The 14868-nt window shown below is 41.3% G+C and overlaps 1 protein-coding gene across 4 annotated transcripts in view; it reads right to left on the reverse strand.

Annotated features, from left to right (window-relative positions):
* The window catches only part of PIKFYVE (phosphoinositide kinase, FYVE-type zinc finger containing), a 94456-nt gene that overhangs the window by 69697 nt on the left and 9891 nt on the right, over window positions 1–14868 (reverse strand). For all 4 annotated transcript variants that reach the window (XM_075001337.1, XM_075001335.1, XM_075001334.1 and 1 more), the window contains exons 4-7: window positions 13028–13146; window positions 6592–6763; window positions 5535–5742; window positions 1434–1523 (exon numbers count right to left, since the gene is read on the reverse strand). In XM_075001337.1, coding sequence (XP_074857438.1) covers window positions 1434–1523; window positions 5535–5742; window positions 6592–6763; window positions 13028–13146 — 589 coding nt within the window. The remainder of the gene's footprint in view (window positions 1–1433; window positions 1524–5534; window positions 5743–6591; window positions 6764–13027; window positions 13147–14868) is intronic.

Consider the following 14868-nt stretch of genomic DNA (forward strand, 5'->3'; position numbering starts at 1 on the left):
ACACTCCACACTTTGGAGGTCTCTGGGTCTAACTGACTGCCACATATGGGGCCGAGGTAGAATTTTTGCCTAAGTCAGATTGGCAGGGACACCTCTGCAGCAGGGAGTGCAGACTAGTTACCACGACCACCTCATTTTAATCAGTTCCCTGCCACTTCAGGGGCCTCTGAAACTGGAGTACCACAGTCCCACCTATTCTCCGATCCTGTGACTATAAGAACGGCCATAATGGGTCAGACCAAAGGTCCATCCAGCCCAGTAGCCCGTCTGCTGACGGTGGCCAATGCCAGGTGCCCCAGAGAAGGAGAACAGAAGACAATCAAGTGATTTATCTCCTGCCATCCATCTCCTGCCCTTGTACTGAAGGCTAGGGCACCATACTTTACCCCTGGTTAATAGCCATTTATGGACCTAACCTGCAAAAATTTATCAAGCTCTTTTTTAAACCCTAATAGAGTCCTGGCCTTCACAGCCTCCTCGGGCAAGGAGTTCCACAGGTTGACTGTGCGCTGTGTGAAGAAAAATTTCCTTTTATTAGTTTTGAACCTACTACCCATCAATTTCATTTGGTGTCCCCTAGTTCTTGTATTATGGGAAAAGGTAAATAATTTTTCTATGTTCACTTTCTCCACATCATTCATGATTTTATATACCTCTATCATATCACCCCTCAATCGCCTCTTTTCCAGACTGAAAAGTCCCAGTCTCTCTAGCCTCTCCCCATATGGGACCCGTTCCAAACCCCTATACTTGACTAGGCTAGCAAGTTCTTTCAAAAGGTTTCAAAAACAGTTAAGGTTTGTCAATTCCAGCGATGTAATTAACTTAGCTGGAGTTGCGCATCTTAGTTCTACCTCCCCTTTAGCATAGTCCTAAGCCTGAACTGCTAGAATATAACCACACAGTCTCCTGCCCTAGCCTCTCTTCCTGTCTCTTATGCTCTAGTCTCATCAACTTGCTTCCATGCTTTGCACTCATTGCATTCCAATGGAACATTCAGTCCAGCTCTCATGGCACCATGGAAACAAGAACATTACTGAAGGGGAGTAATTTACAGTATTCCTTGTCCTCCCCTCTTCTCCATCCCCCCCAACTCTATTACTGGTCTTGCTTGGTCACAGGTAAACTGCAAGCTCCTCAGGGCAGGAAGCATATTCACCTGGATCTCAGAATAATTACTCACATTTGGCATTGTGTAATTGCTGAAGGTAAAGACTCCTGGGTTCTTCATTGGTCACAAGTGAGTAGGATTTAATCACATCTCTCAAAGATTGCATCATTAGTAGCACAGTGGATCTCCAAATTATGCAGGACACAGGTTCAGAATTCATCAAGGGAAGATTTTACTGACCCCTATTTATTTCACATTCATGATGTGTGGTACTGTGCTTATGAAGAGAGGTCTTCAGATGTCTACATATATGTTAATTTACCTGTTTCGAGCAGGAGACTTCCCTGGATCCTCAGGTACAGACACAAGGCGTGTTGACAGTGTGGTAGTTGAAGAGTCTGCGTGAATCAGACTGCAAAGAGAGCTCCATTAAGACAACCACCAGCACAAGCAGCACTAAACAGCCCAAGTTAAAACCAGGGATAACACGAATTGTACACTTCATAAGTTATAAAGTGCCCAGACCACAGGGAAAAGATCCTTCATAACACCAGCCCAAGGCCATCTGTACAAAACAATGGCTTGGTGACCTCCTAGGACAGGTCTACATTACAGGGCAATGCTAACTTAAAGGTATACAGCTCCAGCTGCATGAACAGTATAGCTGGAGTAAACATGCCTACATCAAGCTGCCGTGGGGTCTCCACTGCAGGTGGGTTGGGGGTGGGGAGGTCAAAAGGGAGAATCCTTCCCATTGACTTCCCTTAAGCACCTCTTTCCCATGGAGTGCTGGAATCAATGAGACCCCGCTAGGCAGCTGAAACCTGATAAATTGACTGCTGGGGATTGAGAACTGCAGTGCTGATCTTCTGGTACGTAACCTCAGACTCCATCTCAGCTTCTTGCAAAAACACACAACTCATCTGTTCTTCATCCACAGCCCCTCCCTCATTACCCTGCCTCTCCTTAGCTCACCCTCCTCCCATGTACAGTACGAATGCCTGGTACTCCTTGTCCTCCTCCTCCAACACTCCCCTGCTCCCCAAAAAATCCACTGCTTTCAATATCTATGTATCTACTGACAAAACATAGCTATCACTTTAATACATGCACAAGCATCAGCAACCCTCAGCAACATAACCTTTGTCATCCTCTCCTCAACTTTACTCATCTTGCATGACTATCTGAACTAGCAGCTGTTCAGGACAGTGTCTTTATCCATTCAGTGTTTTAGCACACTTTTGGGTTCTCTGAATAAATATAGCACCCTTGCCTCAAAAGGTTTTTTCCTGCCTGCTCTGAAGAGGACGCACAGTTTGGAGAGAAAACAGTAGCAGACTTGAGTTCTTGTTCCCCTGTGAAAAGACAGGCCTCCAGCTTCTCAGTATAGTAAAACCCCTACGTACGCTATTTTGACTTGCACATTACTTGGATTAATGCAAGTTGAAACAGCGAGTGGCAGGGAGCCAGGAAATAGGTGGCAGCCTGGCTCCTTTCCACTCCCAGCTTCCCTCCACTTGTGGGAGCCAGGAAACTGACCAGTGCAGCAGCCAGTTTCCTGGTTCCCCTGATTTGTGTGAAAGTCCACTCATGTGATTGCTAGGGAACACAACCTATGTTTAAGTCAGGGCTTACGGTATTCTCTTTGAGCAGCCTACACCTAGCGTGAAGAATTTCTTGGCTTATAAACATTTTGTTCTACTTTAATCACAAAGCTGAGTTTGGTTTGCCAAGTTTCTATTGAAACACTTAAGAAATTTGCTTGAATTTCTCAAAGTATACTCCCTTACCAAATGAATTTAAGCCTAATTTTGGGACAAGGGTAAAGAAACAAGCTGTCTTCTTTCAAAACCCTCATTTAGCTAACTTCCCTACAACACGAATAACTATGGCACTTCCAGAGGAAGCCAATCTTTCAGCACTCAGAACTTTTCCTCCGCGCTTGTATTAAGACCATCAGTAAAGATGCAAATGCTAACTATGCACCATTATCTGACTTGGGAAATGTTGTGCTCACATGCCAAAGACCACATGGAGAGTGGTGAGAAGCCATGAAAGAAGATTAGATGGTCCCATGAGAGTATTTTGCAGACTTCTTGTACACTTGAACAGCAACGGATGCCTTTGTAGGCATGCCACAGAACTCAGTGTTCTACTATTCAAGATTCCTTCTATCAGATTCTTTAAAAAAACACATTAATTTTTAATAAAGCTGAAACCTACACTGTAAATGCTTTGCAAAGGAATTTAGTTAGTGTCCCCAGATACAAGGTTAGAAATGGTTACAAACTACTTTTTAGGCAGTTTGCTAGTCTGCCATAATGTTTAAGCATTGATCCAAGACAAAGAACCATTCACCCTGACAGAATCTCCAACACTAGATCTTTATTCAGACCCAAAAGACTGCTTCTATAGAGTACTTTCATTCTAGCTGTTAGTCAGGAAAGCTGAAGTGGTGGGGGGGGGGGGGAAAACCCACAACCAGTATTCTCTGAAGACAGCTAGTTTCTGAGCTCTTTTATTGCTCAGTAGAGCATTAACCACAAGCATACTCAGAAAAAAAAGATATATATATCCAGCTTTTACACTGCAACCTATAATTCTCTGTTTACAGAGCAAGCATCATGTGAATCCTTTTTTAATATAGTTTTATCCTGACCCTGAAGTCCCAGAACATTTGGATTCTTCTCACACTAATCAGCGGGAGTCAATACCCTGTTGTGGCTTACGTGGTGTATAAGACAAAACTGATTTCTTGTTCCTTTCGGTAATTTTCTTCTAAAAAATCATTTCGTTTTGGTTTTTTTTTTGGCAGAGATCAAGCAACCCCTCCAGTTGTCCCTACAGCTTCCTACCAGGGATGTGACTTTCTGCAGATAGTTACTGTCTGTTTATTTCATCAGTATTGGCCCAGAAAGCATTGTGTCTACCTTTCCTAATTCTGCCAGCAAGCTAACATTTTACTGAACTGAAACTTGACTAAATAGTGGCAGAACAAGAAAAGATTTGCCTTCCACCTCTGTGAAGCCACAGGCCTACATTGTCAGTGAATGCTCCTATTCAGACTAATATTGGGGTAGAACTGAAATCTGGTAAAGGGCTTGTTATTCCAAAATGCCAGCAGTCTCACTAAGATGTGGCCAGAAATCCCTCTGGGAATTGCAAGATCTCTTCTATCCATAGAAGTTGAATCAAGAGCTGAGGCTGGGTCTTTTATGGAAGCCTTACCCATCATTGCTCAGTTCCTTAACTCAGTTAATTTTTTTTCCCCCAATTAAATCATTGCTCTGGTGTGGGGCTGGGGATGAGGGGTTCACTATGTGGCTGCCCTGAGGGGAGAGGACTACTACAGGCTTCTCTCAGTGCAGCAGCTTGGGCCCAGGTGAGAAGCACCTCTCCATAGCCACCGTAGCTCAAGCGAGCACAGCTAGGGGAGTTGTCCAAGTTCACCTGCCCCTCTGCACTCAGTCTGAGCGAGGAATGCACCAACTTTCCTGGCTCTTTCCCTTCATCGCAAGGGGTTGGGGGGGTGGGGGGGGTGCTGCAGACAGAGAAAGGAAGAAGAACAGCAGTACCAGACACTGCTGGCGGGAGGCTAGCCAGCGGGAGCAGTTGGGCGGGGGGGCAGGTGATAGGGAACTTGGAACCAGGTAATGCCCCAAACACCACACCCAGTCTGCTCCTGCACCAGATCTCACCCCGTTACTTCCTCCATCCCACCTCCCACTCAGCCCTGGCACCCCAATACCTATGCTACTCTGCTGCAGCTCCTTCCCACCACACGCCCCCCTCCTTTTTGGCCCCATGCCAGAGCCTAGGGGACTCACAAGATCAACTGCCACCAGGACTCCTGAAAAGTTAATCTGGCCTATGGAAAGCCTTGAATCTCAGGTCTCCCCTTCCGCTCCCTGAGGGGTTAGAGCCCGAGCAGAGCAAGGTGTCCCACTCAGAGGCCCACATCAATCAGAATTTTCTTTTTTTTGGGCTGCTTTTCAACATTGTGTGGTCCTGACTGATTTTCCTGCAGGCCAGTGACCCTGACCCCAAAAAAGGACGATCCTGCCACATATTAAGAAATGCAGAAGCCTTTTGTTTTGAACATAAATATTTTATGTTATTTAAAAACAAAAATTTGGCTAATATAAATTTACACAATAGATCTAAATATATGCCCCTCTATGTTTACATTTTTATGCTCTAGTAGGCTAATAAGAGTAACTGACTATTTAAGGTACTCAGATCAGCAAATACTTTTTGTCCTCATAGGTGCTTGTCTGGTGGTCCCCAAAAAACAAAAAAGTCAGCACTGAGCAGAGTGGGCCACAGCTCAAAAAGTTGACAGCCACTGACCTAAATAGATGACATCTGGTAGCGTGGTTGAGATTCCGACACCTACTCAAAGTAACATGAAGCCATTTCATACCTTTGCCAAGTTAGGTCCTCCTCCAGAAAGATATTTCTGCTAGCTTTTCTACTCCCAACAGGCGTACGTGGTTCCCCAGGGTCCAGCACAGACACACAATAGGTGGAATCAGATAGAGCATTTAAGTCTTCCCCAATGGAGTTACTGTCAGTGGAGTGTGCATAGCTTAAAGCTATTTTGCGGCAGTAAGTGCAAGCTCGGAGATCCCCTGTAGAAAGAGGGCAACCGGAGCGCAAAACCAAATGAGATTAAGCAAAGCAAAGAAAAAAAAAAAGCAGCGCATACAGGAAAAGTGCAATACTTGGAACAATCTCAAAAACTGTCAGAGCAGGGCCTCCCTTTGAGGCCTTGTGCACTAGCTTCCGTTTCTGGTGCTCACTGGGAGAAAAATATCCTAACCACACCAAAGTTCAAAAGTTCCACGTACATTTCATACACATCTGGCAGCCACCCCTAAAAGTTTTACGATACCAGTACTACTAGCAGTAAGCAAAAACTTACTAACTGGTTGTGGACAAGCTGATTCAATTGTTTCTAGACTTCAGGAGTTGAGAATTAATATCGAAAGTTTTGTAATTAAAAGTGTTTTTGTGGCATTAATGCACATTTGGAAGTTTCAATAAAGCTTTATTTGTGAACATGCTTTAGCATGTTTGACGTCTGTTAGCCAACTATTTTTTGTTTATGCTTTTAAGATGATTCACTCTTTTCTTACCTAATAAATCTGCTAGTAAAGTTTTCAAAAGCATTTCAGTGCTTTTAGCCCAAGATTCATTAGAAATCAAAAGGATTTGGGCTCCCAAATCACTGAAGTACTTTGGAAATTGTTACTTTATATTTGTACACGTTGGTGTACATAAATATTTTGTTGCTTTCTGATTTTTTTTAACCTCTTTAGCTTGTTTGCATGGCTTTTTAGATGAATCACTAAAATTGGACCCCTTGGTTCTTTAGAGACCAGTATTTTGAGTGCATTAGATAGCTTTAAAAATACAAAAACAAAAAACCCACAAAAAAGATTAACTATGTTAGTGCACCCTACCCAAAAAAAGCATACCTGTGTAACCCATAAATTTCCCAGGGATTTCCTGGTTGCAGCATCGGCTACAGAAGATCTGTCCACACAGCCGACAATGGTGTCTGCGCCGGAAGGTGGTGAATTTCTCACTACAGTCATAACATTCTTTACATTGGCTGTCTGGCATCCAGTACTGCTTTAAATCACTATCCTACAAAATAAAGAAAAAACAGAAATGAGAACGTAACATAAGTTCCTCATCACTTCACAAAGCGGAGACTGGGGGGAAAAAAAAGTGAATCTGGGCTTATTTATAAAAATATGGTATTTCTAGGGCTGTCAAGCTATTAAAAAGTTAACCATAATTAATTGAACTCAATTAGAAATAGACCACCATTAGAGATGTTTTCTTTATTTTCAAATATATTGATTTCAATTAGAGACTAAAGTGTACAGTGCTCAATTTTTATTACAAGTATTTGCACTATAAAATCTTAAATATTTCAGTTCACCTCACACAAGTACAGTAGTGCATTTTTGTGGTGGTAGTATCAATTTTTTTTTGGTTATTTAACTGCACTAAAAACCAAAACAATGTAAAAAGCCTTTTCCACCTGCAAGTCTACTCAGTGATGTTCAAAAAGACAATGCGTTTATCTCCCCTAAACATAATGCTACTCACTCCTTACTTACACCACCACAAGCAGCATTCACGTGGTACTGTTGAAACCAGCACTGAAAAGGTATTTAAATGTGAGATATGTTGAACATTTGTATACCCTTTCCTGTTTCAGCCACCATTCCAGAGGATATGGTTCCATGATGCTCAATATATACAATTCTAGAACTGGAAGGAACCGCAAGAGGTCATCAAGCCCAGTCCCCTGCCCTCACAGCAGGACTAAGCACTATCTAGACCATATTAATACATTAATTAAATTTGTGACAACTCTGAAGTACCTTACAAAATCTGAAAGGGATAAGATATGGAAACTACAGAACCTGAACCACCAAATTAACCCACTGCTAGTGGCATCTGACTAGGATGATGCAAAACAGTGTGGACTGACTCATTCATTTTTACAATTATCAAGCAGAACCCATCATCAGCATGGAAACTCATCCTCTGGAATGATGGTCAAAGCAAGATGCAGCACATGAATCTTAGTGCATCTGACACAAATATCTTTTGATGTCAGCTACAACAATACCATGAGAAGATTGGTTCTCATTTTCAGTTAGTGTAAATAAGAAACAGGCAGCATTATCACCTGAAAAAAAGTAGTGTTAAAAAAATAAACTTGTGAATGACTGGCTGAACAAAAAGCAGGACTGAGGGGCCTTGTAGGAGCTGAAGTTTTACATTGTTTTATTTTTAGGGCAATTATTTTCTGTACAAAAATTCAACGCCCATGAGAAAAATTGTGCTACAATATTGTAGAGGTGAACTAAGAATTTTTTTAAAAACCAGGATAAATATTTATAATAAAGTGAGCAACATACTTTTTGACTAACTTGAGTTAATCACTTGAGTTAACTGCAGTTGACAACCCTAGATACTTCAGATTTGACACATCCCTGCAAGGATCCACAACAGAAACCCAAGCGGCTGCAGATTGTCCATCACTACGTGTGGCTCATGAGACATTGTTTACTGTTGCCCATGAACAGGCTTTGCCCGATTCCCCCTGGTTTCCGTACACAGTTTTTTCTATCAGTATTATTAAAGTGAATGCAAAAAGTTAAGGTTGTGTGCAATCAGCACATAACATTGACTCAGCTATGCACAGCCACTCAAGAGTGCTGTTACTACAGTTGAAATGGCACACCATGCACATTCTGGGTACGCAAAAGCAATTAGTAAAGCTACTCTTTCAGGACTCCATCTTGGTTATGACAATCTCACAGCCCACTCAGATGCGTCACTCATAAAGCCCACCTCGTTATACTAGGTTGCCCTTCAGCGAGCCACAAGGTTATAAATGAAAAATGATTAAGTTCTTTGCCACTAATCTAAACTGAATTATCCTGATCAAATTCTCACTCTGGCTGGTGCAATTTTTAATATAAACACAAACACACTCACCACGGCAAGGTAAGGCTAACTAGCTCATGAAATAGTGATTTATTTTCCTTTCGTTGTTCATCTCCGCTATCTGACAGACCCTCAGGCAAGTGAAGTAATAAAACTGATGTTGTACGTGTACACATAAGGAGACATTAGATAGTAATTTGTATTGTCTATTACAATGACTCCCAAACTCTGGGTCATGACTCGAACGTGTTGTACACAGATTTTGAAAGTTTTCAAAAAAAAAAAAAAATCTTATTTTTACATTGGACAGATATTTTCAGCCCTGTAATGGTGTCCCTCTGTAAGGCAACCATATGAGTAGTCTGAGAACCCCCACTAGCTGTTCAGTACGACAAGTATGATCCATGCTTGTAGCAGGCAGCCATAGCTTCTACTAATCAAACGTTATTAAATCCAGATGTGTGCACATAATGACTACCCCACCAAAAATGACATTAACTGTACACAAGTCATTTGATCATCATGCTGGGCACACATGCTTTAATTGCAAATGAGAGGGTGCTGTCAAGCCTCATGAGTACAGGGAGTATAAATGATCACCCTCTGCAGGAGTTCAGTTCTGGCCGAAGGTGATTTGGCAAGGAAACTTTTTGTGAAATGTCATTGGAACAGCTTGCCTCTGTCAAGTCAGAGCGTTAAACACAGAAATATGTTTAAAACAAAGCACATTTCTGTCACTCACTTATGTGAAACAAAGGTTCTGAAGTGGCTGCTCAATACATGCAGTCTTCAATGTCTGACTGCTAAATACTGTAACATTTCTGATCAGCACCTGATATTATCCCCACCATTACTGCACAAAACCTGGGGTGAAAATTTAAATATGAAGATTGATTTAAAAATTTTTGAAAACTTAAATGTCAACACAAGCACTGTTTGGACTGCTGAATCTCACCGAAGCAAACACTTATGTCCTGTACAGAAGGCATTGTTCCATGACGTACGGTACCTAAAGTAGCCACCAAACTGAAGTATTTGTCAAAGTTAGAATGCTTTGCAAGTGTGCCCAAAAAGCAGCTGTGGACTCAGCCAGTTTCTCTGGTGCTAAGTGTTTTAGTGCAACATCTTTTGGAGTTTGATGTGGGTTAAAGACTACTTGCTCTATACTAGTTATACGAGCACCCACAATAGGAGAATGCTTGTTTGAATCATTTCATGTAGCACCTGAAGATCAATACATTCAGAGAGTATATTTCAGTTGATTCACATGTTGCCATGGTAATGATATACAAGTTGCAGTATGCACATCTGGATCTAATCAAACATCTCTCAGCTTCACTGGGTCACAGCAGCAAGAGCTTGTCCATGATGCTCTTGTCTTCCAAGAGCTTGGAGGAGGCCTAGAAAGTTGTATCAGGTCCTCCAAAAGCTGCTGGCATTTCATTCTGAAGTGTAATCAGTGGGTTCTTGACTTTACATATTGCTCTGCAATAATTCATCTGGGATGGCATGGTTCGGTCTAGCAAGTTGATATACCTGGCAGTGTTCCCTCCAATTTTTCCCATCCACGGGCAGATTAAATATGCTTACGTGCATCAACACATGCTACCAGCTGTAGGTGCTCCGTTAATCAGCTGGGCAGCACCCAACTCTCTCCTGGGTGGCGACCCAAATGCTCAGCTTACAGGGAACACTGATGATGCATAGGTAATTTAAAAATAGAGTTCAACTTTTCTGGCCAGGGTTGGAATGTACGTGCACAGACCTTTCGTCACAGGGCAAGAACATCCCTCAGAAGGTCTGTAAATTGGTCGAAGAGGAAATGGTGGATTTTTATTCTTGTTCCAGACTTCAAAAGGAAGTGATCAGGAACTCCTAAATCAATGACGGCAGCTTCAGATCAAGCCACAGGCCTTCTTTCCCAATAAATAAAAAGATCCAACCTCTTCATTCAAGACATTGACAGAGCCACAGAAAAGTCTGACAAGCTCTTGCCACAGACCCTCTAGCCCAGGGGTCTGCAATCTGCAGCTCTTTAAAGGACTTCTTTGGGGCTCCCGATGCTATAATTGCAAAGTAAAAAAACCCTCCTGATTATTTTTGATAAACAGTGAATGTCTAAAGCCCAATAATGAACAACTTGTATCTAAGTAGCAAACAAACAATGTGACCTTGAAATGTTGCATAACTCCCCCCACCCCCAATATGTGCAGTGCATTGTGGGATACGATACTGTATGTTTGATAGTTTTGTTAAAGTCTTGATTTTGAAAAGGAAACTTGCAGCATTCCTGTTGTGAAATGCAATATTCATATTTAGAAAACAAATGAACCATAAGTTAAATTGGCATAATTAAAGTAGGCTCGGGAACAAGAGTCAGGGAGACAGTGGCAAACACACATGTAAAGCATGAGGAAACAGAATAGGTAAAAAATTTGTGAACATCCTGCAGCCAACATTTATCACATTACAAATCTTTGTGTAAGCACCATTCTTAATATAGTTTACAAAAAACTACAGGTTGCTGTTATTTATTAAGGACTGTCTCAGTCACATGCACTACAGCTCTTGAATTACTGAGGTTTTTACCAAATTTAAAAAAAAAAAAAAAAGCCTCCTCTTTCTTCAGTAGCCAACCCCTACCCCAGCCAGTCAAAGTCTGCTGAATTCCTGTCTCTGCAAGGACCTTGAAAACTGCCATTTCCATATTTATCCCTGTACCCTCAGCTAAATCAGAGAACTATCACATGGGGGAGGGGAAACAATTATCTGTTGAAGAGAAGGATTTGAGCCAGCACTTCTTCAGTTCATCATGGCAACGGAACGTCCTTTGCAGACAAAAGGTTGCACCCAATCTACTCTTACACCACTCACATGCTAAAAGCTTCCTGATTTCACTCACTCCCAGTTTGACTGTTAATGAAGATACACACCAGCCTGCTTGCACCTTGTCCCAAGACTTAGTCATGTTCACAACACAGATAGTCTCCAAACAGCCGATCTACCCACTCCCCAACCCCAGGGTTGGAAGGGACTAAACAGAACTCATTTAGTTTTTTTCCCCCAGAAGGATCAACACCTGCTAACAATGGGGAGCGTTTCAGACAAATATTCCCATCTTGTAACACTCAGCTCGATGTGACTTCAAGTGTTGTACTTCGCCTGAAACTATCGGTAGATTTCCAGAACAAGCCGCTTTCACTACAGTTGCAAGATTTCGTATGCTCATGGGTAGATCTTAGAGAGCAGCATGCAGTATTATTGTCGTCCTGCTCTGAAAATTCTGAAAGCTGATCTGGTAAAGAATTCAACAAGAAACTTTATTGTCAGTGTTTGTATGAGAAGTTGACTTCATTTGGAAGTTACTCCCCAGTCCATTCTCAATTACAGGGGGTCCCTGTTACACATCTCCCTGCTTAATGCTGTTTCACATTTACACTACTGCTGGAAAGCAGAACCCTTCCGCTTTATGATCCCCAAGTTCATGCCCATCTCATTCACACTTCACACTAGCATGGACCTGAAGCAAGCAGAACTGCCTCTCTGACTTTACTCCCTCAGCTGGAAACAATGACTTCTAAGCATATGGCCACTGCTAGCAGAATGAATGGAGTTAGTGAATGTAAGCGGCACCACAGCAGTGGAACTCTGGATGGAAAATTGGATACTAGAATCATAGTAAAAAGGGATGAATGTTCTATTGATGCTGCTCACCATCTGGAAATGCCATCAACAACCATATAATAAAAACTGTGTTCCATTTAAAGTAAGTGTGAATGATATTTGAAAAAAATGTGTGGGGTGAGAGTTGTTTTGGTTATTTGGTATGAGTTCGGAACACTGTTACATCTGAGGTCTGGGAACCTAACCCTCCCATATTCTATTGTTTCCTATGGGATAGTCTTCTCTGCTTTCCATCTCATAAGTGACTCGGTGGACTTTGCGAAATGCATTCCTTCCCACCCCCTTAAGTTAAATTCCTGTGGGTGAAAATGTCTGGCTTGTTACAAGTACCAGTTTCCCAGAACATATCTGCAACATATGGCAGGGACCTCCTGTCTAGTGAGTTTATTCATACTGTTGTAACTGTTTATGTATGTAAACTCACTAGACAGGAGGTCCCTGCCATATGTTGCAGATATGTTCTGGGAAACTGGTACTTGTAACAAGCCAGACATTTTCACCCACAGGAATTAACTTAAAGGGGGTGGGAAGGAATGCATTTCGCAAAGTCCACCGAGTCTCTTATGAGATGCAAAGCGGGAAACATTATCCCTGAATCCTAGCCTACTGAATGCTAATAAAAAACCTCAACACAACTTCATAAGCTTTTGCTCTTTTCCACTGGCAAAACACGAAGCACAGCAACACAGAACCCTTTAATGTTTTCACTTTTATGTTTCAACTGAACTAACTCACTTAAAACCCTTCATGCAATACCTGGCTTTTCCCTTCCATGATTTCTTTAAGACGTTTTAAGACTGTGCTGAGACTTCTAAGCTGAACAGCTGTCCGAGGATCATGGCCACTGACAGACGATTCCACTTTCCTTCGTGTATCTGAAGGGGAAAAAGCTTATTGTCACCATCAAAAGCACTATTAGAAAGATTTGTGTCACATAATGTAACATGGCACTGGAAAGAGTTCACCAGGTATGTATTTTAGCAAGTTAGATATGTATAGTTACTTTTGAGAGAGTTGCCTTGTGTCACGAACAGTAGTAACCTGAACTCAAAGTAGCTTGGGTTTTTATACCACCATCTGTTTCCTCTAGAATACCCCCAATAATCTAAGAGAATTTAAACAGGCATCCATGTTCAAAACAAGTGTTAGTTCTTGTCCAATACTTCCTGGAAATTACTATGCCCTGGCAGTCTCCTTTCAGACTATCATCAGATTGCAGCAGAGAACTTGATTCCAGTACTGTACAATACGTAAAGCTTTAATTCAAGACTATTTCAAACAGCAATAACTACTCATGCAAATCCCAGGCACAGCTGACAGTCTCCATTAACACAGTCAGATTCAGAAAGACTACAAAAGTCCATCTACAGGTTTCACTCCACCAGCTTAGTAACAATAGTCACGTTCATAGTTAAGCTTATGCCACTTTTCTCCCCCATTTTTCTGTTTGTTGTGATTAGTTTCTCCTATTGGTAGGGTACAAACATGAAGTTAAAAAATTTTATATTTAAGGCAATAAGGTTCAGTGTCTTCCAAACATTTACAACACGATTCTGCTTCAAGTCATGTAATGTATTTTTTCCTGCCTTTTGAAAAATAAGTGTTACTTCTCTACATTGTTGTTTGCTTTTCAAAAACAGCTTGAAGTTGCTTACCAGCTGCCTTGTTCTCCATCTGACAAGCATTATTTTGCTGTCTCCAGTACAGAGAAAAATAGACATGGCTGGTTTTTGTTTACTGCTTTGTGTATCACTGATGTCAGCAGGAATGCTGACAGCACTAACAAGAGTGTGTTAGTTAACTGTTGCTGCACAGTAAAAATTGGGTTCTGACTTTTGGGGGCAGGAGAAGAAAAACCTTATTTGTAAAGTAGCGTTAAAACACTACAGTTAACTAAAAATATCTGCTAAGAATCTATTGAATGGCCTCATTTTGAGAAACTATTTGGAGATCTGTCCATAAAGTCACCACACATCTGCAACAGGAATAATGTTTTAAAAGATTTTAAACAGGTGTTTAGATTGTTATACCTTTAACCACCTGCAATTGGATGGCCAAACTGTCATTTTGGAGTACATCTGAGTCCACTATTTTGACAGGATTTAAGCAAACAGATAGCAAACAAGTATCAATATTTTTGCTACTCTATATCTTAAGATTTCTTCCATGTCTCCAGCAGAGTTATCCCAATATTAAGTGAGACAAACATGAAAGTAAATGCATCAGCTTCCAGATTGGCATGTGTTCTAGTGACATAACTGTTACTTAAATCATCTCTGCTATCAAATGCATCAAAACTTCCACATAAACCAGCCTAATGCTATCTGGTTAGTTAGTACCAGCCACTGTTCTTTTTAAACAAATAGTTTCAGGAAACAGTATTTAAATTAGGTAAGGTTGCTGAAAGAAAGGACAAGAATGTTAGTTGAAATTCAATTTACATAAAAAACTAACTAGTATATAGTTAGCTAAGTCTAATGTTTACTCCCACAGGTCAGAAAGACATTGTGAACTACACACGGCTCATTCAAATGGGTGTACTAATAGCAGAAACAAAATGTTAGATTTAAATGACATTGGCCCATTTTAGTTTCAGG

The sequence above is a fragment of the Carettochelys insculpta genome, chromosome 8, assembly GCF_033958435.1.
Source record: "Carettochelys insculpta isolate YL-2023 chromosome 8, ASM3395843v1, whole genome shotgun sequence".
In the NCBI taxonomy this organism is placed as follows: domain Eukaryota; kingdom Metazoa; phylum Chordata; order Testudines; family Carettochelyidae; genus Carettochelys; species Carettochelys insculpta.